This window comes from Cyanistes caeruleus, chromosome 1 (assembly GCF_971803275.1).
Source record: "Cyanistes caeruleus chromosome 1, bCyaCae1.hap1.1, whole genome shotgun sequence".
Taxonomy (NCBI): Eukaryota; Metazoa; Chordata; class Aves; order Passeriformes; family Paridae; genus Cyanistes; species Cyanistes caeruleus.
In genome coordinates this window covers 62270219-62292755 of record NC_141701.1, presented here as the reverse complement: position 1 = coordinate 62292755, position 22537 = coordinate 62270219, and the positions used below count along the sequence as shown (strand labels likewise).

Sequence of the window (22537 nt, the reverse complement as noted above, 5' to 3'; positions counted from 1 at the left end):
GGCTGCCTCTTGGTACAAAAGGAGCAAGTCAGGCACTTTTGTGCTGACCCAGCGTTTCATGTTGTCTTTCATGGTAAAAGCTTGATTCAGCCCTTGGAGCTTGTTTTACTTGTGATCACAGGGATATGGATTTTTAATTCTTCCCTGTCTTTCCTAAGTAGTCACAAAAGCCCCCAAAATATTGAGTGTGGTCTGCATAGTATTTTTTAGTTATTAAAAAAAAAAAAAGTTTTTAGGCATTTGTTCTTTAATTCTAGGTAATCTTCTCTGTTTTGGATAGATTCTTTAATTAAACTTCTTTGTATATGTGTGATTTTATGTGTATGTGTAAGTACCTGTGCATATATCTTTAAGTGTCTTTGTACAAATAGCTAGATATACACAAATGCTCCAATTCTTCTGTCACCATCATTTATGCCTATAATACTATTTATTTTGAGGGAATATTATGCTTGACTTTAGCATAACAATCTTGTGCAAAGACTTTTCTGTCTTTCAAAACTGTTTTTCCTGTTTGTTCCCATATTTGAATTTGATTCCCTCAGCATCTCCCTTTCTTCTATGGTTTGTTTTGTTTTCTGGGTTGTAAATACTGAATTATACCAGGATGTTTGTCTGATAGTATCTTGCTATAAAGTTCCCAGAATAAGCCTTGATATACTTTGGGTTTGGTTCCTTTTCCACTCCAAACATCACAGCTACTCCTGCCAGGAGTTTTAGCCTGATCCTGTTCTGGGAAAAGCAGCTGAGTGTTTCCCTCCTCAGCCCACAGTGACTGTCTGACTTCACCCAGGAGCTTCTCTTTCATCTCTTACCCAAAGGTGAGCTGCAGCAGCTTAACCTTTCTGGCACATCCCTTCCCTCTAAACATGCACCTTGTGGTGCACCTTATGTCCAGAGCTGGCTTTGGCACAGCTATTCCCATGCTTTGCATCTGATAAGGAGACACAGCACACTACTTCTCACAAGCAAAGGTTTTGCATTAAACACTTAAGAGTGTGTTTGCAGTTGTTTTGTAACACTATGGTCACTTATTTGGTGTTAGGTTTTTTTTTTCATTTGATTTCTGAGCATTTCAGAAATATATAATTGGTTGTTAGTAACTATATTAATCATAATAGCTTTAGTGTTAGTTGGAGGGATTTCCTTTGTATGTAAACAGGCTTTAGACCTTCAAAGCAATACTTCTCTAGGACATTTCATTCTTTCCTCACACAGCAAGTGGCGTAAAAATAATTCTTCACTATGGTTGGTTTTTTTGTTTTGTTTTTTCTTAATAAAAAGGCTTGCATTTTATAGCAGTACAAAATGAAGCAATGCTTCCGCTATGGTTTTGATATTTAGGATATTTTGCTATTTTTGTTTCCTGTCATCTGTAAAAATGTGTCACTTTTCTTTGTCATTATGCCTTTAACAACCCCCAGCAAATACTTTCCAGAAGAGCTCACATGAATATTTTTCACCATTTTTCTTTCCAGTTTCTGGTAGGCTTCCTCAACATCCTTTGACATCTAGATTATTGCTTGGTTTCAGCTGATTTAATTTTTAAATTGAAAAAGTTCCCAGATCTGTGATTGATAGTAAGCAAAAAATTGATTTTTTTTTTTTTTTTTTTTTAATTCAAAAGCTGCTTTTATTGTAAACAATTTTCTATCAGGAACATGTGAATTCACATCTTATTTATAGTGATGAATACAATAGCTTATTTCAGCTATTGCTTTGTAAAATACTTTTTCTTGTCCTGAATCAAATTACTCACACTAAAGTAAGTTTTTGAATGTAGGTACAGGAAATAGTATGTCTCTGTGGAAAGGTTAAGTGTATCTCACTATCTTGGAAGAAAATTGAAAACATTTCAGCAAAATGTAACCACTGTTTCAGCTCAGCAAAGTAAAATAAAAATCAAAATCAAATGTTTCCCCATCGTTAGATGCAGAATTTCCTTCTCATCTGCACATCCAGAATCTGGGTCAGTTAGGAACTTCTGCAGTCTTTCTCTAACAATTTGGAATTAGGAGGCTCTGTGGATTTCCTGAATTTGTAGATTTTAGAATACAGATTTAGTAAATGCTTCTCTTTCTAGACATTTTTTTTTCTTAATGTATTTTTAATCTGTTTTAAACAGATTTGCTTTCTGTGCCCACCTCCTCCCCACCTCCCCAACTTCTTAACAAATATTTTCTTCTGTTTCAGACTTGCTGTCATCTTCCTTGCTTCTCACAATGTTTGTATACAAGGCAGCACAGCTGATTATTATCTGAAATCTTAAGACAGCTTTTGACAGTCTGTCTTGTCAAGACCTTCTTGTATCTGGGAGAATCATTCCATAGAGCATTAAATAATCTGGAAAACTGTTTTAAAATCAAGCCAGCCTTTGTTTCCAGAGACTTGGTCATGTCACAGTGTTGTAGGCTGTACAGAGATGCTTTCTCTAAAACACTTTGTTTCAGCAGATATAATTTAGGGAGCTTTTCACTGGCCTGCTGGGCTGGGATGGGACGGGACAGACAGTGGGGAAGTGTAGGCCAGCATCCTGAACTCACCTGCTAAAGTGTTCCAGCCTTGCCCCAAATAATCTGGCCATTCTGGCAGTTATCAATAACTTGCTGCTATCTGCTTTGCTAATCACACCCAAACACACCTTCTGTAAACTGTCAATGCCTTTTTCTGCAATAGTTGAACACATATGGCCTGTGTAGGTATGTAAAACCAGGTGGAGACTCTCCATGCCCAGATAAACCTTTATTTATTTATATTAAAAAAAATTTAAAAAAAAAAAAAAATCCCTGAACTGACAGTTGGATCAGGGTAGTCTTATGTGAGAAAATAAATCTGACGCAAAGAGTTGAGTAGTATTTGGAGGAGATAAGAATAATGTTTATCATTTCCTTTAATTTCACTGGGTGATTGCACTTTTGTGTCCCAGGCCTTGGGTGGTGTTGCTTTTGGCTCGTGTGCCGCATTCTATCCCTAGGTTACTCTCCCACAGAGAGGGGTGAGGAGTGGATGTTCAACTATATATGCAGCCTGGAGTAAGGGACGTGGCCTTGGTAACTGTGTGGGCTGGCTTAGAAACCACCTGCCTCCTGTGTCATGCTGCAGGGCTTGGGATGCTTGTGGGTGGGTGTGCAGAACCCCAAGGTGCAGCTTGGGAAAAAGTAGAAAAGGGGGTAGAAGATGCCAGTACTGCTGTGTCCTCTGCCATGGCTTTGGGAAGGTGAGAGAAAGAGGTGTTTTCTCTTGGATAAAGACACTTGGCAGATTTCAGTGCCCACATTGCTACCCCTGCAGTTTATGGAGTGGGAATGAAGGTGGTGAAACTAGATTGAGATGTCCATGGGTGCTGCCGTTCATTCCCATCCGCCTCATTTACTTAGAGCCTACAAAATGCCACGTTTTAGCACACCTCTTACTGATAGAGCAGTTTAAGTCCGCGTCTTAGCTGCTCAAATTAGGAGGAGAAAAGGAGGTTGTGTGGTGAGTCAGCATGTCTACAGCCCGTGATAAAAAGCCCAGCCAACCTGCTTCCTAGTCCACCGTGTGAAAGCCAACCTGAAGAAGAACCCTGGTGGTGTTTTCCAGGTGACACTGGGATGGGGCGTATGTCACATACTGTAGTCACGTAAATCAAGTTAAATCAGCTTCAGCAGTGACATGTGCTGTTTTGCACTTCTTGAGAGAAGCTGCGCAATCCTGAACTTGCCTAGGGCATTCACATTGAAATTTCAAAACCAAAACTTACATAGTATACCTTTTGGAAGCATTAAATAATTTATGAACAGTTTGTATTCTTAACAAATCTTTGAAAACTCAGAGAACGTTTCATATTTTTTTTTTTCTTAAAGTATAAGTAATTGTGTATATAGAAGATAAAATTTGGAGATTTTTTTCCCTTTCTGTATCATTTTCACAGTTGTGGTTAAAGTCTTAAATAAGAGCATGTCAGCAACCATTCCTAATTAACTCATGGCAGTGTGCCCAGTGTGCACACATTCATGCTCTCTCTCCCTGTGTATAGATACACATCTCTTAGAGAAACAGCTCTTTACAAAGAAATAAATTGAGTGATTACATTAATTGACACGAATGTTCTTGAAAACAACCCATTTAATTTTGTTTGGGCATTTCCTGAGTGATGTCTCCTTAGTTTCTAATAAATAACCTATTGTAAAACTTGCTAAAAGAAGACTGTGTAGTGTAGTAGATTCCAATGTTAATTTATTAAACTTGTCAGCTGCTTACTCTCAGTTAGACTGTGACTTAAAAATGCAGTGTAAAAAAGGCAAAACCAAAAACCCACAGGAATTTTAATGTATGATGATGCACTTTTACATGTTTGGCTTCAGTTTGCATTTTGTGGACTTAGATGTTTGAGTAGAAGCTGTAGTGAAACATAGAGGAAAGGGGGTACATAGTGAACGTGGTTTTGTGTTCAGGTACATACCAGCAGTAGTTTCTCTTTCTTCCCATCTAGAGATTTAAAGATTTATGGATGAACACATTTAGAATTTTATAATATAGATGTTATCTTAGTGTAAATTGATAAGAAATGCCAGAAGACAAAGCTTTTGTTTGTTTTATGCCTGTCTTATGCCATAGTGATCAAGTAGGAGAGTCTCTGGAACAGCCACCCAGTGTGGCAGAAAGTGCCCGAGGGAAATGAAGGACGATGCAGAAACAGGGTGCTGCTGGAGCATTGTAGTGTCCCCATCTGCTCCTTGGAAGATGGTTGGGGCAGTCCTGGCCCTGTTTTCTCTGAGTGTCACTCTACTGTGCATAAGGCTTGTGCATTTTCTAGTGAATCTGCAGAGAGCAGGCGTGACTGGAGGGCAGAAACTGAGCAGATGTCACTCCTTTGCATTGCCATACCTGTTGTGGATATTATTCATTATATACCAGTGTCTGTCATTGAAATCTGAGTCCTGTTTAAAACTATATGCATTTATTTTGTTGCCTCTAGAAAAGCCTCTTGGATGTGTTGGCAACAGGTTTTTCCTCAGCGGCTGATCCTGGTATCTGATAACTGTTACCAAAATCAGGTTGACTAGGCATATGTGTACTTCTCAGAAGAAAATGCACCCTCTCAACATACCATTTTTAATTTAGGTAATTTTTTATTTTAAAATGCATTTAATTCTTACAAAACAGTAAATTCCCTGTGATTGACTAAGATAAGGAGAATAGTGAAAGAATGTCGGACTTCAAATGCATCTGCATTTATTTTCCATGCTTGGAAATGCCACGCTTACAGGCAACTAATTTCCTCATGTCTGTGTTATGTTTTTACCAACCATTTGGTAGTTATGATGACTAGATTCAAAGTGATGTATCACAGCCAGTGGTAGGGACCATGGGTAAATTCCTATAGTCATTTAACTTTACTCATAGAAGAAGTTCCATAGTCAGATCTCTGTAACCAAGAGGAAGGTGGGGACCCACTGAGGTCTCTTGGGCTGTGCTGGATCAATGGCTTAAGGAGGGTGAGGATCTGTCTTTCCGGACTTGCATAGCCAAGATGATCTGCTCAATGGTGACTGCTACTTTTTAGGATGAATAATGTGAGATACAATTAATCCTATCTTAACATGATCCTCTTTATTGGAAAGGACGGTGTTATGGGTTTTGAGGATAGCACTAAAGAGCACCCTACTCAGAAGCCAAAAGCAGGTTGCAGTATAGTATGCATAAATATACATTCCCAGTATCTGCAAAAACATATTTTGGGACTGCTGTCACCAGCTGCTGTCATTTTAATGACATACCATAATTGATATGCATTTGTTTTTCTGAATAATCCAAAGTAGGAGTGAAATGATTCACTTGGAAAGTAGGAGCTGGGATACTTGGCTGACACATGGAGAATAAAAGTACATCTTGAGGTTTGCAAATGTGAATACAGAAGATGGGCTGCTAACGCTCTTCTGTGGTAAACAGGAGTTGAGAAATAGAAAAGATGAGTTATGACCACTAGGCTTTAAATCAGGTTTCATACTCGTAGTGGATTTTTTTGAGTTTTTTGAAGTTTTTATATCTTGTGAAGTGGTAATGTTTAGTGTCCATATGCATGCCACTTAATTGTTATTTAGCAACACTTCCAAGCATTTCCATTCCAGGGATTCATTAGTTTTTTTAAAGATTTTCTTGTGCTACAATTTTTCCGTGGCGTAAATGCTTTGAGTTTGTAATCTCCCGAAAGGGATTAATTTTTAAGGCTCAGCAAAACTCTTTCATTACAGAAAGATCAGGAAAAGCGTGCTTCACTTTAGCAACATTATTTGAGACTGCTAACAGTTGAGATCTTCTAGCAATTTAGCAATAAATACATGTATTGGAAATAATATCTAAGATAAACATGCAAATATGCACAGAAGTTGAATAATGTGGTGGCTTTTTCTTTATATTTTTGAATAAGGGTATCAGAGTACTGCTCAGGTCAGGGTGGCTGTGCTGGCCAGCAGCCTGCCCTGCTACTATGGTGGGTCACTTCTCTGCATTCCTGTGCTGCCTTCCACCACAGAGCTGGTAAATTAAACCCATCTTTTAGTGCTGGCCTCTTTCTTGACTTGGGAAACCTAAGAAACGTGTGCTCTGGTATGTCCTGTAGTAGGCTGACCTTTTCCTGCAGTTTGGGGTGTGCTCAAGGAAGGAGGCAGCAATGCACAGTGAATCACAAACAGTGTGGGGATTGCCTTGCTCTGTGCCAAATTATGTTTCCCATCTCCAGCATGTAATTTCAGGTAAATCCGTTGAAGTCTTTAATCTATAATTAGACTTATAAGCTTCTTTAGACCTTTTGGGTTTCCTTTCTTTAAATGGAATACAGCATTATTATTCCATGAATCCTCCTGACATATTTTTCAAAGAATACTTTCCTGGTGGTTTTTTATTATTTATTTATATTTTCCTTCAGTTTTCTAAAATGAGTATGTAGAAATCCTATTTCCATCAAGAAATGAGCTCAGAATTACCTGGTACAAGTGACTGGTATACATGGATATTTTTTTTCCTGGCAGTACTTAGGAGAAATGCTTTTCAGTGGGCTAAAGTAAATATGTATTTCTAAAACTGGATTCATACAGTGGGTTTTTCAGCATTAAAAATAAAGTTAATTAAAATGTCACTCATCACTCCTTTTCATTTTTTATGTGTCAACACACGAATGTCTGGCTAAATAATTCTGTCACCAGGTGTTGGTGTGAGACAGTTCCCTCTCTGAAAGGCCCTCAAGACAAGTTACAGCCTGGAGGGACAGGTTTTTTTGTACTTCACTAGCTCAGTGTGTGTGTCTATGTGTCTGTATGCATGGGTGGTGTTGTGTGGTGTTCCTTTCATGTCTGAGGAGCAGCCTTTGGGCGCCTCCTTTGCCCGAGTGTCATTTGTCCTTGCTGCTTCCTCATTTTCATGTATTTATTACAGAACTACTCTACAGACTTTTGCTTTCCTCATAAGAATTTTCATTTTAGGCATAATCAGATTCAGATTTTTTTTCTTGCTGTACAACAGATCTTAATAGGTACTGCCTGATCTTCAAAGAAACCTATAAGACTTTTTCTATTGCAGACAAAACAACCTTAAATAGTTAAAATATTCTCAATGTGCTATATGTAAGTAGTTTGCTTTTAATGTCATTTTCTTAGTGTTTTGGGGAATTTTTGTGCCCCTAAATTGACCCAAGGGATTTTCCTGTCACATTTTCTACTGATCAGTTTTAATTTCCCTTTTCAGCTCCCCATACCATATGCTCTGGAGGACTCGCTGCTGTTCTGTTTTGGTAGGAGGGATGTCCTACCTGCTTTGGTATCTGTTGTGATTTAGCAGTCTGCAGAAATTGAAGTCTGTCCTCCTGCCCCTGACAAACCTTGGTGACTCCAGGCAATAAAAATGTGGAATGCTCTAAGCAAAGAGGAGAAGCTGTAGAAAATGCCATCGTTATTTTAAAATTCTTCTAAACCAGGGGATTCTTTTAAGAATTTATACATTTGGCTCAGCTATAAGTTTCTTGGCATCCTTATGTTCATTTAGGGAAGTTCATCTATATATTTATAGGAAATACATTCTGGAGCTTAATCCAAAGGTTTGCAAACTTTCTGGCTCTCCATAGAGCCAAACCCATGCATTTCTATATCTGTTTTAGGTTTTTGTGGATTTCACTATTAGACTTTGCCAGTTGTGTGGTCTCTCCAAATTCTGCTTCAGTGTACATACATTTCAGTTTTGTTGCTGGTTGTTTGGTTTATTTTTTTTCTCTCTTTATGTATTGCTGTTCCCAAACAGTTATATTTTTACTGTCTAGCACTTGTTCTATTTTCCAAACTGTTTCCAACTGTTATCACTAGTTCACGTTACTGATTTTACTGCATTCAGGTTTTACATTTATTTTTTTTCCTTTAATCTGAGGCACATTCTGGCCATTGCTTATTCTTCTATTTGAAATTGTGCAGACAGCTACTTCAGCTACATCAGCCCAGAATGCCTTCCATTATTTTTCTTTTTAGACCTTTTGGTAGTTAGCAGAATTTTATTCATAATGCTTCAGTGGGAATGGAACCTCTGTAAGAGCAACTTTCTAATGTTTTCTCATACAATTTTCCACACACATGCAGTTCTTTTAAGATCCTGTGTTCTTGCTTGCAGTTAGTAACTAGTGTACAAGTGGATTTGAGAATTATTTCCTGAAAATTAATAAATGCTTTTGCACTTGTACTAAATAACTATAATAATAACTGCATAATAACTGAGTAACTGAAGTTATTTCCCCCTTACAGATGTAGAGAGAAGAAATATGATTATTATAGCCTGCCAAAAACCTCTGTTGTGATAGCTTTTTATAACGAGGCTTGGTCAACACTTCTGCGAACTGTTCACAGTGTTCTTGAGACATCTCCAGATATACTTTTGGAAGAAATCATCCTTGTAGATGATTACAGTGACAAAGGTAGGAAGAATAAGTCTAAATCATATTGATTCGTCAATATGATCAAGAAATTATGTTGATGGGCTTTTTTGGTCAGACAATTCATAGGAGAAAAAGTTATGCTGTTCAGGTCACATAACAGAAAGCTGTACCACAAAGGCCTCTCACTGAAAAATAGGTTTTTCTGTAGCGTGCCAGTGAAAAATGTGGCTTATGGACCAAATTTAGTTGGGAATGGGGAAGGACATTTGCTGTGTTGTAACATGAGTGCTTCTGTGTATAGATAGACTACAGTCTGATCAGAGCACTTCAGGTTCCCTGAATTGAGCAAGTTTCGATTGCACCAATGCTCCCCTGGTGTCTCATATAATGACAGTGACCTAGTTCTTTGGTCTTGTTTGAACAACAGGACATAAAGGCGATGCTGGCATTTTCCACCACACATTAATTGTGTTAAAACTTTTATACAGAAAGTCTTAAGTAACTTTTGAGAAGCACTTATCAATCTGGGAATATATTACAGAGGTAAATGTGAAGCGCTCAGTTTTGTGTCCATCTAGGTTCTGTGCTTCTTTCATGTGCTTTCTAAACTCGTATAGCAGAATCTGAGTTCAAAATGCCACAATCATTAGAGCCCTACTATAAGTAATATGTTAATGAGGAGACAGCTGCCTATAGTATGACATAAATAATTTCAGACTATGTTATTCCCTCTTTTTTTGGTTTGTTACAGAACATTTAAAGGAGACTTTGGAAAACTATGTGGCTGGCCTGCGCAAGGTGCGTCTTATCCGTGCAAATAAGAGAGAGGGGCTGGTTCGAGCCCGGCTGCTGGGGGCGTCTGTGGCAAAAGGAGACATCCTAACGTTCTTGGATTGCCACTGTGAATGCCACGAGGGCTGGCTGGAGCCACTGCTGGCAAGGTGAGCTTATGCTCTGGGCTGGTTTTCTCTCCCATTGGAGAAGAAGGGGCGAGACAGTTTGGCCCACTTCTGCAGTGGAAAAATGACTCATGGTTCACCAAAGGTTACTGCATTCTGGTCCCTGAGGCACTGCAAGTGCTTGGTGTTTGTCTCCTGGCTCTGCAAAGCACATGGAAGTGTGAAACATCACAACATGGTGGGGTTTTTCTTTGTTTTTGTTTATTGGTTTGTTTTTTTTTTCTTTTGGTCTGAGGGATCAAACTGCTCTTTTTCTTCAGCCAGTGGAAAGTTTTGGGTTTCAGGAGGACAAGTCCATACCCCCAGCTTTGAAACTAAACTTGGTAAAGGAGGCTACTTCTGTCAGCCTGGGTAGTGGATGAGCAGAAGGTCTGGAAAGATATGTGCCCTGCAAGGCAATGTTTGTGAAAGAAGATTGGTATACAAGTCAATAAACTCCATGTTAGTCTTGAGCAAATCCACCTTTCCAGACTGGTTCTGATATAAAGGACCACGGTGTAGCATACAGAGGAGCTAATGTTATGTCAACACTGACTCTTACTTGGAAACCATCTGTCCTGGGACACTGTACTTTATGCCTGTGTAGTCTCTTGTCTATTCTGCAGATCCACCAGGCTGTTCAGAAAACTTCCGTTAATTAAAAGCAAGCAAACAAACAACAAAAAACAGGGAACCTTCCCAGAACTCTAACAAAAAACGCCTAGAAACCAGAATACTAGCCTTCTGTTACAGCTGAGAATATTTGTTGTATTCTCAAAGCCTCACCCATGTGTAGCCAGCAGCCGTACATGCACCTTTCCTGCTGTGGGTTCGGCCACCTCACCACAGCACCTGCATCATGTCACGAGGCTCTATTGCTTTTGCCCCTTTTGCTAACAAAAGCTCTTTTTTCTTTACCCCTTTGGATGCCATTAGCAGGTACTGATAGATACAGGACATGAATCAGACCTCCTAAGTATTGTATGTAGAAAACCAGCTCTCTTTAAAACATAATTAAACGAAAAAAAAAGCTTTCCTCAAGGCCAGTGTTTTGATTTGGATCCTGTTAAGGTTCCCACCAGGTGCTGTAGACTACAGAAAAGGACCAGAAAAAAACAGCCTTTAACAAACTGGAGAGAGACTTCCTAAAGCACATGGAGTCTTGGTGTGTGTAAATCTTCCTGATTCCTAGTGGGACTGGTGTTCTCAAATTCCTCACGTCCCTTTGAAATTATATCTTGATTACTATTTCATTTTTTTTTTTGGTTTTCTTGAAATTGTCATACTTACCTTGTTTCTAAATTTCACACCGAGTGTATTCCAGGTAACTGCGGGCTAACTATGATAGTGTGAAGAAAGGAAAAGGGATAAACATCAAATCATGAGCGTGGGTTTAACAACTGTCCCCTAAAGAAAATGTACAGCGGGGGAGACAGCGCTGAGATTTCTTCGCTTCTTTAGCGCACCACTAGATGGCAGTCTTGAGGAAGGATTGGGAGGTTTCTAAACGCGATAATCACCACCTGTAAAAAGTTAGCCCTCCCTTGGAATTCCTGCCGTTCTTGCTGCAGGTGCAGGCACACATCTCTAAGGGCTTTTTCTGCGGCATGTCTGACTCAAACGTATGGCAGCAATACAGCAGTGTTAGCATTTTGCAGTGCAAACATAGTTGTATTTATAAGCTGCCTGTGCATTGTACCGTCTAGTTAATTCACAACTTACAGAAAAGGTGGTGGCTTTTCACTTACTTCATTGCTTTCATAATTGAAATCATATGCCAGTTGCCTACTTTTTACTTATTTTTTATTCTTGTCATAGGAGGAGCAAAATATTTTTACATTTTGTTGCTTTTTTCCTCTGTGTGTGTGTGTGTGTGTTTATCATTTTCATTGCTTTGTTCAATGAGGATTTGTACAAAGTTTTATGCAAGTGAGACAGGAGATAACAATATTTATATAAGCCCTTTTGTGTGCTCTACCAAACAAGACCTCTATGGGACGTCATAAAGGAGAAAACAGCTGTTTCACATATTCCCTCCAGCAATAAGAGGCCGTTTCACACTTAAGGCAGTCTTTCTCAGCTCAGACAATGCTACTCTGGAATTGCTGCTGTTATCTGCTGCATTTAACAATCACAAACTACTCTAATTTCACAGTGTGAGCCCTTGGTCAGCCTAGAGGTTTTTAACCTAACAATCCCATGAGGAATGAGCTCCCTTTGAATGACAGATGCACTGCATCTCTTACTTGTTTGTCAATAAATTGTGTTCAGTTTTCCTTCACCTCTGAAATACGTAAGTACAAGATGCAGGGCTGAAATGCATACCTGCATCTTTAAGTCAAACAAATTCCTTAATTTCACTGAACTATCAGGGGATGTCTAACACTAAAACAGGGAAGATGCTAAACAGTGGTTTAGGAGAAAGACCTCGGCTTGAGCTTTATTGCTTGAAGTAGCTCCTAGTGCTAAGGGAGGCCATTCTAGAAGGTGAGGAGAAGGCTAAGAATCCCACTGCCTCTGTAAGGACAAATCCTTTTGGAAAGGCATCCTGAAAACCCTGCATGATATTGAGAAATGGGAGGAAGGGGTTTATCTCCTTGTAGAAGTAGACCTGCAAGATGTATCCTTAGTATGATAAAGATCTTGACTATCTTTAGATCACCCTTGGTGTTAGGAATGTCATTCTGCAGTTCTGTCTTGTTTCTCCTTTCATCCCCTGTGTTGCCAGGGTTTCTGGAAGCCTCCTTCAGTTATGTTTCATTGTTGGAGATCTAATTCCCATGTTGCAGGTTTGGGTTTTTTTCTTAAACTCAGGGCTTCTTTTTGAGTACTATTACAGTACTCAGTACAACATCTGCAGATGATCACAGTTACATGAACAGCCATGACTTAAAGGGCCAAGAGTCTAGGTTTATTGGTTTATTATTCATCATTGCAAAACTATGCAATCAAACTGCTCTCTAAAACAGCTACCTGTACAAACGAAAATGGACTTTTTTTGCAGATAAAGTAGTGCTGGCTATGGCAGCCAAGCCAGATGCTGAATGTGTTATCTCAAGCCATCTGGCATATCTTGCTTCCACCATCCAGGAAAGTTGATGCTTGCCAATAGAGTCCATCCTCATACACCCTCCTGATGATCTCCAGTAGGAAAATGGGGGAAATTCTTGTATTTATTGTATCATCATTTCCTTGTCCTTGCAGCATGAATTGAAAAGGAGTAAAACTTCATGTTTCGTATTGTTAGCATTCTTTGTTTTTGTTAGTTCCAGTTTTTTATATTTAGAGAAGTTTCTAGTCACCCTTTCGTTTCAAAAACATTCCAGGATTGCTGAAGAAGAAACAGCTGTTGTCTGCCCTGTTATTGATGTTATTGACTGGAATACATTTGAGTACTTGGGAAATGCTGGTGAGCCACAGATTGGTGGATTTGACTGGCGGCTGGTCTTCACTTGGCATAGTACTCCTGAAAGAGAACAAAAACGGAGGAAGTCCAAGACCGACGTGATCAGGTTCATTTTTACGCATCCTATGAAACTGTGAATGTGTTTCTGATTTCACCTGAAAATGCCAGGTGCTGAGAGATATCTGGGAAATGAGCATATTATTAAGTATTACTATGTATTTTGTAATTTGTTTAGTTGCCCATTTTTTCCAAAATAGCTCCTGTTTACCATGCCCTCGGGAAAAAATAGTGCTTTAAAAGCTGGAATTCCTGTTTCATCTTCCATATGGAAAAACTATTGCAAAGTAGTCTTTTGACTCCTCTGAGCAAACTTTTACAGATGCTTACCAGCACATGGAGAGAGTGTAACTGACTAACTGATACTGTAGGATGTCCTCTGTGCAAAGCAAAGAGTTCCATGTTGTGAAAAAAAATGTATCATGGGCAACAACGAAAAGGGAAAAAAAAATCACCAACCAGTAAGAAGGAAGAAGTAGTTTTGAAGATTTTTTTCCGTGCTGTAATGATAATTGTAGTGCACTCTGCTATTTTTGGAGGTGAACCATTTTTCCAGTTCTTTACTGGGGTGAAATAATACAGCTCCATCCACCATGGTTTCTGTGAAGGGCTAACTTACAGACCTCAGGCTGACATCTTCATTATGGGTTTCAGTTTTGTTTTCTTTAAGGAAAAGATGCCATCAATTGGTATTATTTGTATTTGTAGTTGTATTTTACAACTTGATGTTGTATTTTAAGGAGAGGTAAGAGAACAGAAAAAACAAGGCATCTGGAAAATAGGAATGGTAGACAAGATCCTGATAGCTGAGGATCTGCCATATTCAACCTATTCATCTGCTATGGAAGGTGCTGTATTTCTGCAGTTTATTGTAGTAAATTAACCTGTTTGGCACTTTTAATACAGTAATTTTGTTAGTACTTTTATTTGTTATTGTGTAGACCACAAAAATATGGAATTATTACTTTTTCTCAGTCTTTTGTAAGTTGCTTATCATGATATTAATACCCAGTATTTCACAAATATTAATGAACTTATCCTCAACAGAAAGAACTTTTTTTTTGAATGGGAAAAGTGAGGTAATAATTGAGTCTTTCTCAGCATGTATTAATCCACATCCTCCTTAAAAAAAATTCTGAATACAGTAAGTGTTTTTAAAACATTTAGTTCAAATATGATGCTTTTATTTTCTTTATGATGAGAATTGTCTTTGACATCCCAAGAGGAAAATGATGGGGATAAAGTTTCATGGTAGCCTGAGGACTGTGAGCTTGACAAGTGTCTGGAGAAAGCAGCAGTGCTGAGAGTGGTGTCACCAACAGCTTGGTTTGGAAAGATGAGATCTGGAGGGGAGACAGAAGGACTTGACTGGTTATGGAGTTTGTTATTTTTCCTTCTGTCTTGTCTCATCTCATTCCATTCTTTGAAACCACATATGACAATGTGAGACAGTGTTGCTTCAAAAAGATAACTGGTAAAATTAGTTTTGACAGATTCAGTGTAATTGATCATGCATCTCGCTTTTGTTAATATTTACCTCAAAAGTAATTTACCAAAATTCACATAATGTCAGCTGAACTTAGTTCTAATGGCCAGTGTATACTTGCCATTTTAAAGAGAGTTATCCTAAGACTGTAAACAATAAGGAACAATACTGAACAAATACAAATTTATGGATATGTGCACACTCTACCCTACTGGAAGTACATCCCTTAAGTGTGCTATCACTCCAGGCCTTGTGATCTTCAGTGAGGACCCAATCATGACTCCTGATTTTTTTTTTTTTTTTTTTTTTTTTTCTCAAACTTAGTAAAAAAATTAAGAACATGCAGCTGGGTAGATTTTCTTAGAAAGAAAACAAATCTCTTTAGGAACTATATTTACTGAATTAAAGTCTGAGAGTTTAATAATAATATTATTCCCACTGATATTATAATAATATAATAATGATATAATGATATAATAATGATATAATAATATAATATCCCACTGATATCAGTGGGATCAAGAATGTTGTTTTTAATTACTAAAGCACTAATTATTGCTTAAGTAAAATAGATCAGAATACAGAACTTAGAATTTCAGAGCCGACTAATACAGTTCTGCCACAAAGAAGCTAATGTTCTGTTCTGTGAAGAGGCTCTTCATTTACTCACAAAGACACTGCAATTGGCAAAATTTACTTGAACACAATATTTTTACATTCTGGTGCTTGTTTCAGATACAGTTTTTTACTACAAAATTGAATTCAAATGGCCTCATAATAATTGATAAATTTCTGACTGCTACTTTGTATCCAGGAAAGACTGAGAAAAAAGAAAATAAAAATGTATTGTATTTTTTTTTTCTGCTGCATTGGTTTAATATTTTTTCTTTTTATTCAGTTTAGAGTTACTATTTTCTTTTATAGGTCTCCAACCATGGCAGGTGGATTATTTTCTGTGAGCAAGAAATATTTTGATTATCTTGGTTCCTATGACACAGGAATGGAAGTCTGGGGAGGAGAAAACCTTGAATTCTCATTTAGGGTAGGTGGCTTAATTGAAAGTTTCTTTTCCTCTGAATACAACAAGTTTCTATTTCTTTCTTCATGCCCTTTCACTTAATGAGGTAGCTGTAATGTAAGCAAGTGCTAAGAAGGGAATATTTTGGAAGGTACTTATATTTATATATATATATCTTGTTCTTGCACTTCAGGATAGCTGTACTTCTCTTTCAAATAGCCACTTTAAAGCAATTTTTAAAAACATGTCTTTAAGCTCTGGTATAAAATGTTAAAAGGGATGTGATAACTAGTGGGTGAAGGTTACGTCCTGCTGCTTGAAGGAGGTCAATGGGAAGAAGATTTGTAGTGCTTTAATGTGACTCAGAGTTCTTGCTGTGGTTGATGGAGTGAACAGTTCCCAGTGGGAAAGGAGAAGGCAGGCCCTGTACTAATTTTAAGGCTTTATTCTGTTTCACCTAAGAAAAAGTTTGTACATAAAGGTTATAAAAAAGTGGAAGATCTACAGTAACTGTAGGGTTGTACCCCACAGGAGGAGTGACCAAGTGCTCAGATGTGAGTCAGCTGTAATGAAAAGGGTTTACAGCAGGAAAAGTCAGGAGGCACAGGACCGTCCAGGCTGATCAGCAGAACAATATTCTCGTCTGCTCAGATGTTAGCAGTGCTGTGGCTGATCCCCACTGAGCACTGGCTTGTGGTTTGCCCCAAATTACACTTAGCTCATTGAAGCCATCCAGTGGTGATTTAAGGGTTATGCTGCAGGGCTCCTTTTGGTTTTCAGAGAGTTCACAACTTATTATCCTGGATTACTCTTGTCTGTTCTGCCCATCATCTGTTATTTTTGATGGTCATGTTCGCATTTCTGTGAGTCATTGACTTGTTGTACAGGAGGAGTTTTGGTTTTTTTACCAGGTGACAACAGATTTCAAGGTTCAATAGCATTTTAAAGTTACAAAACCACTTTCTTGAGAGAGGCATCAGCAGACTGTCTCTCTGGATGTCTGTGTGTTAACCAGAGAAGCATGGAGTCTGCCTGGCTGCTGTTCTGATCTCCTGCTGCCTACAGTACAAAAATTGTAGAAAAAAGGGTATAATAATAAGGAACAAAAATTATTAGGAATGATAACAAGCACAAGCCTAGAGCTGATATGGTTTCTCTATAGAGGGAGATTTCTCAGCTGGAAGTGCTGTTTGATCTGAGTTTATGACCACCTCATTTTTCACTTGGGGATCAGTTTCTGGTACATAAGCCCAAGCACAAGCAACTCAGTAGTCTTGGTCTAGTTCATCAGGCCTCCACCTGAATTGCAAAGCAGTTGACCCACCTCCATCAGCCCTGTGACCCTCTGAAGCTGGAGTCTCTGGTTCCGGTGTATCCAGAACTTCAACTTCTTGAAGGAAACTTCTAATATGGCACACTTGTCATGCAGTTCTTGGCTTTCTGATCTTTGTGTCTTGCTTTTGGGGAGAGAGACCAAGGCTTGCAGACACCTGATCCCCTCCTTTTGACTCGGAGTGCCTCAGTACCAGCTGCTGCTTTAGACCCAACCTTCCAGTGCCATTGAGCTCTGTGAAGCTCTGGCAGCCAGCCTCATTTTTTATGTCACTGGCTCTGTGGAGTGCAGCAGCAGGTTTGACCAGTGCCTTTACTCTTTCAGCATGCAGGACTGCTTCCTCTGTCCCATGAGGAGACCACATCAGGGGTGGTCCAGCACACAGGAGAAGCACAGAAGGAGCAACAGAGTCCCCAGGAGAGAGTGCACAAGCACTCTACAAGGGGCTAAGCCAGCACGTAGGTGCAGGTGGATCAAGTCACTCCTGGGAGACAAATGATTTAACAGGACAGGCTGTGCAATGGCCAACAAATATGCCTGGCCAAGCCAATTTTTCTAGTGCAGATTGCCAGTAGCATCTGGGCATTTGTGTGCAACATGCTTTGCTCTGTTTGATTTGGAGCCCTTGTACTTGTGCTCTGTGTGGCGAGGATTTTTGTGGAACAGAGCAGAGTGCTACAATGTTGTTTAATTGTATTCTTTTGGCTGTCTGCAGTGTTCCAAGAGGTCGGAAGGGATAAATCATTGTTAGTGTTGTTGTCCTTGTGTTTTCTAGATCTGTCAGACCTGAAAATTAGGAGCAGAACTACTTTAAACCACTGTAAATTAATTTATTATTGTTCTTGTCTCTGAAAACACCACTCTCTCCCAATGACATGAAAAGACTTGTCCTCAAGCCTCTTCTTTCTTGCACTTCGATTATTCTGAGCTGAAGAAATTCTCTGTGGTTTTGAGAAGTGCAACAAGGACAAAGCTTTTGCTAAAAGCATGATGACTAAGAGAGATGGAGGCTACGTGCTGAATGCAGAATCGAGTCAATGTACCTTGATTTTGGATTGCTTAATGCTGTTTGGCTGGATAAAATTTCACTTCATGGGCATAATGGGCATTGAAATCCCTCTTTCTGAGGGATTCAAAACATGCTCTTTTATCTTCTTGTCCTTAGAGTAAAGGGAACCTCGTTGCAGCTTCTATCCCCTCTCTGCTCTTGGTCCTGCAAGTGGCACTGCAACCTAAGTTTGTTTCTGGACCAAGGCTTAATATGTCCGTGGTCTGTCCTTCAGCCTACCATGTGCAAAAAGGCCTTTCTTCTCAGAAATGTTACTGCCCACTGGCCTGGATGATATGCCTCAGAACACTTCTCTTTGCCAGTATTTTTGTACTGTTTCTTTTTGCCTGGCTCTGGAACTCTGTCTTGCATTGAGAGCAGCCAGGACGAGTCAATGTGTCTGGGGTGCCTCTCCACCCACCCAGCTTCCAGCAGATTGTGCATGAGCGCCACACAGGGGGCTTGGCCACAAGTCATCAAGAAAAAATTGTAGCAGAGAGAAAGCAGCAGAAATGTAGGATTTCCCACATTTTGCCCTTTTTTTAGGATGTAGCATTCTTTTTATGGTTTTTTTTTTATTTCTTCCTGATAGTCTTAAAATGTTAGAATGAGCTAGTAGAGCTTTTATTCTTTAGCATTCATTGACCCAACACAAGGTCAGTTGTCCAGAGATCGTGGCGGGGATGGTGATCCCAAGGTGAGATTCTGAAAATTTTCTATAGGTTTTCATAATGCCACCATCTGTCTCTGGAAACAAAAGAAAATATGCCGATAGTCTGCATGCATCAAGATGAAAGTGAAAGTAAAAAGAGGAATGTCACCTTGTTTTCCTGTTGAAGTGAAGGAAAAATATGTGCTTTGATAATGAGAGCTGTGAGTTATCCAGACCTAGTAAACCCAGTAACTGATCTGCATGTATGTGAGCTTGCAAAATATGCTTGAAACCTTATGTGCTTTTCTGTTATAGAAGGTTGAACTAGAGTTATGGAGAATCTTCTGCAGAGCCACTTATTTAGCATTTAGTAATCAACTTTAGTTTCTCTATTAAATTCCTCGCTTTATTTTGTGGCTGTTTATTTGTACCTGATTTTATATAGAGGTCATAATTTTTTCCATTAAAATGAAAGTGAGTAAACCTTCTTAGGAATTGTTTAGCTGAAGTATATTCAATTTTCTTTTGCAATAGGAAGACAGGATAATTTTTGTACTGTTTTTATGACATACTTAGAATTTAATGAGCATTGCTTAGCAACCTACAGTTATTTTTTAGAGAGCTTTAATTATTAAAATTTCAGCTGTTATGGAATTCTCTTTTTGTCATCAATTTAACAGAGGTATGGTTAGTTTGTTTCATTTCTTTGAAATCAAACTTTATCATGGAAGAGCTGAAGCATGTGCTTCCTTCTTAACATTTCAATAGTCTTTATCATCTGTTCCTAATATCTTATTTAAAAGTAGATTGATCTAAACAATAAAGACTAATTAAAAAGTCTTTTATGGACTACAATATTGGGAATTGTTAAACTAATAAACTTATGGCTCTTAATATTTGCTGACAGATCTTGAATGGTAAATTGCAGCTTTAAAAAATAATCTTGAATGTAGAAATAATAATTATGAAAAACATTGTTTTGAAATAAATCTCAAAAAAGGAGGTTGTAAAATGAAAGTAGGTAGTTTGTTTCATAGCAGCTTTCAAAACAGGAGTAATTTACCTAAGAAAATCTGCAAATTGTTCAAAATCAGTACAGAATTCTAGATTTCTTGTGTAATTCCTTTAATCATCTTTGTCCAAATGACAAATATACTGCTTCCCTGAAAAGCAGCGAAAAAGAGGAGAGAAACCTCACCTGAAAAATGGGAAATGAAGATTTTAAATCCAGGAAGTAACAATTATCCAGTACTCCCTACAGCTGAATAATGAGTTACCTATATAAGGAAGGAAACTCTCTGTTTTAAAAGTAAACATATGTATTAGAGTGCTTATACTTTGATAATTAATCACAGTATTGTGCCATGCATAAAATTCCATGTTTTTATCCAAAACCAAATCAATGGAGATGATACTCATTGATTTCCAAATGAATAAATTTGAGAGAAATTCTAAGTAACTTTAAAAAACCCCTAAAAGTTAGCAGTCTAGAATCAACTCCTATCTTGCATGAGCTGAAAACCTTTAGCTTTTAGATGCCTAAAACTCCAAGAGAGAGAGGTGGGAAAAGTCCCACCACTGATCTTTTGACACTGTTAGCAGCAGAGCTTTTGTTTGCTACCTCCTATCTTTCACTTCTGCTGTGTTCATTTGAATAACATGTCATTAAAAATGTATGTCTTATAAAAGAAGATTGTCAGGGAGCAAACCTCTACCCCTTAAGCCTATCCCAGCTAATTTCCTTTGTCTTCCATTTACAAAGGAATGATGAGCTGCCACTTATGCATGGTTGAATACATGAGGAGAATTCTAAATCTTTTATGGAAAGTCTATCAGAGTCATTGGTGACAGCCTCAAGTTAGTTCAAGCAGAGCAACATATCCCACCTTCCTCCCATCTGACTAAATTTCAGAAGCCTTGTTTCAGGCACCCTTCAGAAACAGGGCATCTGCCGTGTTGTGGTCACACACCATCTTGAATAGGAAATACCTAGCTGTGCTTTCCTTTCACATAATCAAACTTGATTCCCATCAGAATGGGTGATGGGAAAGTGGCTGTGTAGATGAACTGCCAAAGGTCCTTGGTTTCCAGAGGAGAAGAATGTAATTACAAGAATGTGTACAGAGTGCTGAGGCTAATGGATGCTTCCTGATGGTTGTTTCTGGGCTTTAAATCATGGGCTGTACATTTCCTGACCTGGGGAGCCAGAGAGGCAGGAGCCATGAGCACAGGGGCAGAGTGATGGTTTGTAGGGTTCTGCCAGTCCCACATCCAGGTCCAAGTACTTCCTTGGCATCAAGCAGGAATATTGGTTTAGATAAGGGAGGCTATTTCATTGTCGTTGGGTGGACCACCATAAGTCATAGAAGTACTTCACTTTTTATTTTTGTGTGTTGTGTCTGGGGTACCTTTCCCAGCTTTCCACTGGAAAAGGTTAGTGAGATTTTATCACCAGGCACCTATGCCTCCCTTCTAGATTGGTGAATGTACAAATGGGAATACAACTGACTGTTCTTTGATGATACAACAAGCTTACCCATTTTGGCGAGTCAGCTTTCCAATAGAATATATAGATTATATATAGATCTATAGATTTCTGGTAAGAATTAGTTATCAGCTACTGGTTTCTTTCAAAATAGTTATTTACATGGTTAATTTGGAAAAGAAACATGCTTCTTTTTTCTTTTTCTATTTTTCAACAGTGCCTGCATAACTTATGTTGTAGATCACATCTTACCATGAGAAAATAAAACTAAGAAAGGAATATTGCTCTCCAGATAAAACTAGAAATGTGGTAATCTCCTTGTGAACTCAGAGAAAATTATTAAGAGCAACAAGGATGTGATTTTATCCAGTTCAGTCATCAAATAGACAGAAAATTATTGTATGTGTTACTTGTAGTATGGTGTGGTATTCTTGAGACGGTTCTATTCTTACTATATCTATTATCTTATTGTAATTCTTATGTCTTATTTTTACTATATCCTTGAGCTTGCAAAAGACTCGAATTAATGATACACACAATGTCAATTCTTTGCTCAGATATGGCAGTGTGGAGGAAGTCTTGAGATCCATCCTTGCTCCCATGTAGGTCACGTTTTCCCCAAACAAGCTCCATACTCACGCTCCAAAGCTCTGGCGAACAGCGTGCGTGCGGCTGAGGTGTGGATGGATGAATACAAACAACTTTATTACCACCGAAACCCACACGCTCGCCTGGTGAGTTCGACTCCATTGCTCCTGGAATTTCAGTAGAATTTGTTTTCAACCTACTAACTGTTGACTAAGCTAATATTTAACATGAAGTCCTGTTTATGCTCATTTCTTACTCCTTATGAAAGTTTTTTCCCGGGCATAGAATAAGTGTAAAATTTTTAATTCCGTGGAAATAATTAAAAATTCCTTAAGAGTACGAGGTGGCCCAATCTATGTCAATATTAAATGAAGAAATGAAAGAATACTGTGAAGTGGGGTCATCAAAGCAAGGAGGAGTTGTTTAGCCTGAAATGTGAAATGGCTGATAGATGCAGGACTCTCAATAAGAATTACACAATTAATGAATGCAAATCAACCATTTTCAATGGACAGTAGACCTTCAGGTGGACAGTATGGTAATAATATTTAGCAAAATGACCTGTCTTGTGGTAATTGGAAAACTTTGAACTGATGTAAAACAAAATAGATTTTTCTGTTTGATTTACTG

The 22537-nt window shown here is 38.5% G+C and overlaps 1 protein-coding gene across 2 annotated transcripts in view; it reads left to right on the top strand.

Annotated features, from left to right (window-relative positions):
• GALNT12 (polypeptide N-acetylgalactosaminyltransferase 12) overlaps nucleotides 1–22537 on the top strand; it is a 47025-nt gene that overhangs the window by 4875 nt on the left and 19613 nt on the right. For both annotated transcript variants that reach the window (XM_023921750.2, XM_086895798.1), the window contains exons 2-6: nucleotides 8766–8935; nucleotides 9648–9837; nucleotides 13161–13346; nucleotides 15708–15825; nucleotides 21877–22053. In XM_023921750.2, coding sequence (XP_023777518.2) covers nucleotides 8766–8935; nucleotides 9648–9837; nucleotides 13161–13346; nucleotides 15708–15825; nucleotides 21877–22053 — 841 coding nt within the window. The remainder of the gene's footprint in view (nucleotides 1–8765; nucleotides 8936–9647; nucleotides 9838–13160; nucleotides 13347–15707; nucleotides 15826–21876; nucleotides 22054–22537) is intronic.